The 3826-nt window shown below is 48.8% G+C and overlaps 1 protein-coding gene across 1 annotated transcript; it reads left to right on the top strand.

Moving 5' to 3' along the window:
* The first annotated feature begins 367 nt into the window (after positions 1-367).
* Positions 368-3436, top strand: LOC110559647 (ATPase MORC2B-like). The gene has a single exon (XM_021655178.2). The coding sequence runs from the start codon at positions 377-379 to the stop codon at positions 3434-3436; it is 3060 nt and encodes a 1019-aa protein (XP_021510853.2). The 5' UTR covers positions 368-376.
* The last annotated feature ends 390 nt before the right edge of the window (positions 3437-3826 follow it).

The raw sequence follows: 3826 nt of genomic DNA, 5'->3' as shown, positions 1-3826 counted from the left end.
TAGGTGGAAGTCAAGCTTACTGATAGAAGTACATCCACGTTGGTAAGCCATCCCGTTAGAAAATTTAGACCCGAAAATGGCTCGAAGAACGTCAAGATAACACAGCTCCATTGTCGACTTTCAACTCGGGTTGTCTAAAATGAACTTAGGACTCAAATTTCTTTAGAAATGCAGGTTTAGGCTATCTTCCTCCCCACACCCCCAAATTATAGTCATTGAAAGGATCGAAACTAGTATGTATCAAATATCCCTGTTAGTGAATAACTTATCTGTCACTAAGAAGCTGGAACTAAGCTTTACTGAGCAAAACCCAAGAACCCCTGCCCTGTACATGTATTTCTCCGTTAATGGGTGAGACTGGAGATTCCCTGGAGTCATGGCGTTCACCCATTACAGCAGTCTCAACCGGGCTCAACTAACCTTTGAATATCTACACACAAATTCAACCACTCACGAATTTTTGTTTGGTGCTCTTGCTGAACTGGTTGATAATGCGAGAGATGCCGACGCCACCCGAATTGATATTTACGCTGAAAGACGGGAGGACCTTCAAGGAGGATTCATGCTTTGTTTTCTGGATAACGGAGCAGGAATGGATCCAAACGATGCCATTAATGTGATCCAGTTTGGGAAATCAGCCAAACGAACACCAGAGTCCGCACAGATCGGGCGGTATGGGAACGGGCTCAAATCAGGCTCCATGCGCATCGGGAAGGATTTTATCCTCTTCACCAAGAAGGAAGACACCATGAGCTGCCTCTTTCTATCTCGAACTTTTCATGAGGAAGAAGGCATTGATGAAGTGATAGTCCCATTACCTACTTGGAGTACTCAGACTCGAGAACCTGTCACAGACAATGTGGAGAAGTTTGCCATTGAGACGGAACTCATCTACAAGTACTCTCCTTTCCACTCTGAGGCCGAGGTGATGACCCAGTTCACGAAGATTTCTGGGACTAGTGGAACCCTGGTCATCATCTTTAATCTCAAACTCATGGACAACGGAGAACCTGAACTAGACATAACCTCAAATCCAAAAGATATCCGGATGGCAGAGCTATCCCAAGAAGGCACAAAGCCAGAGCGCCACTCCTTCAGTGCTTATGCCTCTGTGCTTTATATCCACCCTCGGATGAGGATTTTCATTCACGGGCACAAGGTGCGAACCAAAAACCTCTCCTGCTGCCTGTATAGGCCCAGGAAGTACGTGTTCACGTCGAGCCGCTTTAAGGCCCGGGCAGAACAAGAGGTCAGGAAGGCAGATCAGATAGCCCGGCTTGCTGAAGAGAGGGCCCGGGAGGCAGAGAGCAAAGCCCGTGCATTACAAGTCCACATAGGTGGAGATGTCACACGGGACTCCAGGGTGATGTTGCGTCAGGTCCAGAGCACAGCCATCGCTCTTCGAAGAGAAGCCGACGTCAAGAAGAGGATCAGAGATGCCAAGCAGCGAGAGCTCAAAGAACCCAGGGAACTGAATTTTGTTTTCGGTGTCAACATTGAACATCGTGACCACGATGGCATGTTTATCTACAACTGTAGCCGCCTCATCAAGATGTATGAGAAAGTGGGCCCACAGCTGGAGAAGGGCATGGCCTGTGGTGGGGTTGTCGGCATCGTCGATGTGCCCTGCTTGGTCCTGGAGCCCACACACAACAAGCAAGACTTCGCCAATGCCAGGGAGTACCGCCACCTTCTGCGGGCCATGGGGGAGCACCTGGCCCAGTACTGGGAAGACATCGCCATTGCTCAGCGTGGCCTCACTAAGTTCTGGGATGAGTTTGGCTACCTCTCAGCCAACTGGAACCGACCCCCATCTGATGAGCTGCGTTTCAAACGCAAGAGGGCCATGCAAGTCCCGACCACCATGCAGTGTGACCTGTGTCTGAAGTGGAGAACCCTTCCCTTCCAGCTAAGTGCTGTAGAAGAAGATTACCCAGACACCTGGGTCTGTGCCATGAACCCTGACCTTGAACAGGACCGCTGTGAGGCTTTTGAACTGAAGCAGAAGATTCCTCTGGGGATATTAAAAAAGGCCCCAAAGACACAAGAAGAAAGGCGGAAGCAGCTGACAGAGAAAATCCACCAGCAGCAGAGGAAGCTTAAGGCCCTGAAGAAAACCAAGCCCATCCATACCCAAGGTGACCTGAAGAAATTACCTTTGGAAGTGACCACCAGATGTCCTGCTCAGAGACTTCAGTGTCCTCAACCACTTCTTTGTGCAGTGAGGAAGAATGCTCGAAGAAGAACCCAGCTGTTGCATTCTCCTCGACCATTCAGACAGCTCCAAAGGGCTTCTGTCTTCTGTACCAATGCAAAATCTCCTGCTCTGGCAGCCCAAACAGAAGCCATGCTGCTCCAGCCACCTAAGACATCCCAAAAGCTAGTAAACCCTCTGCTCAAAACTGTATTCCAGCCCACTCTTCAGATACAATCACTGTCACCATCTGTAGTCCCCAATTCCAACAACCTTTGGAAGGTTGAAACCCCCAAAGCCATGAAGACTCCAGTGGCAGAGAGGCCAGATCCAGCTGGTAAACCCTCACTGGTACCTTGTAATCTTAAGCGGAGTCTTGAGGTCTCTGATGAGGAAGACGCTGAGGAGAGAAGGAAGGAGATGTCCAAACGCGCAAGGTTTACTGTGAAGGAAGAAAAGGTTCAGGCAAGTGAGCTCTCAGACAGTGCTGAGGAGGAGAATCCATCTGACCTTAAGACTGCTGAGAAAGACAAAGGGCTGTATGTGGAGGTGCGTGTGAAGAAAGGGTGCTACAAAGGCCACGTCACAGCCGTGGAGGTGAGTGAGAATATGGTGTGGTGGAAGGTCAAATTTGAGGATGTGCCCAAAGATACCACGCCGAGAGACTGCTGGGTGGAAAAAGGCAGTGAAAATGTGTGGCTGATAAAGCTGTCTCCGGAGTTTCAGAGCACTGACAGGCAGCAGGAGGGTAGGAAAGAGGAGGACACTGTGGTCCAGCAGGCTATGGCCCCGCAGGGGACCTTCACTTCTGAATGCTTCGGCACTGAACCTGACACTACTGCCCCACAGGCCAGCCGTAAGACCATTGACCTTCTGGTCCAGATTCTTTGGAATTTCTTACAGTATTTCATGCCTCAGAGTTTTCCCATATCAAAGAAGGAGCTGAGGGCGATGAATTCAGAAGAATTACTGTCTCTTCCTCTGAAAGAGTGCTTCAAGCAATACGAAATGGGACTCCAGAATCTCTGCCACTCTTACCAAAGCAGTGCTGACTCACAAGCCAAGGCCTCCGAGGAAAGCCTGTGCATCTCCCAGAAAAAACTTCATGAGACGGAGGAAAAACTCCACAAGCTGCGGACCAATGTTCTGGCCCTCCTGAAAAAGGCTCAGGAGGACATTTGCATCGGCACAGATGACGAGCTGGATGCCTACATTGAGAATCTTATCAGCACTGAAGACTGAGGGGCCAGGAAGCAGGTCAGCTTCCCCTCCCTGCTCAACACACAGCTTCTGGGGAGGGAGGTTGCATTCCCAAGTTGGTTTGGTTCATGTGCTTTGTGGGAGGGAAAGAGACTCTAAATCTTTCCATCTTCCTCCCTGAATATATAAATGTTTTTAAAGATTTATTTTGAGGTGTGTGTGTGTGTGTGTGTGTGTGTGTGTGTGTGTGTGTGTGTAGAAAACTGAATTCAAGTCCTCTGTGATAGTAATAAGCACTCTTAATTACTGAGCCATTTCTCCTGCCCACAGGTTTTTTTGGTTTGGTTTCATTTTTTTTGTTTTTGTTTTGTCGTTGTTGTTGTTTTTTAAGAGACCATACTTCATTTATGTGACCTAAGCAAACATCAAAAC

Source organism: Meriones unguiculatus, chromosome 17 (genome assembly GCF_030254825.1).
Source record: "Meriones unguiculatus strain TT.TT164.6M chromosome 17, Bangor_MerUng_6.1, whole genome shotgun sequence".
Lineage (NCBI taxonomy): Eukaryota > Metazoa > Chordata > Mammalia > Rodentia > Muridae > Meriones > Meriones unguiculatus.
The sequence above is the reverse complement of the archived record's forward strand: the minus strand, read 5'-3'. Positions and strand labels throughout refer to the sequence as shown.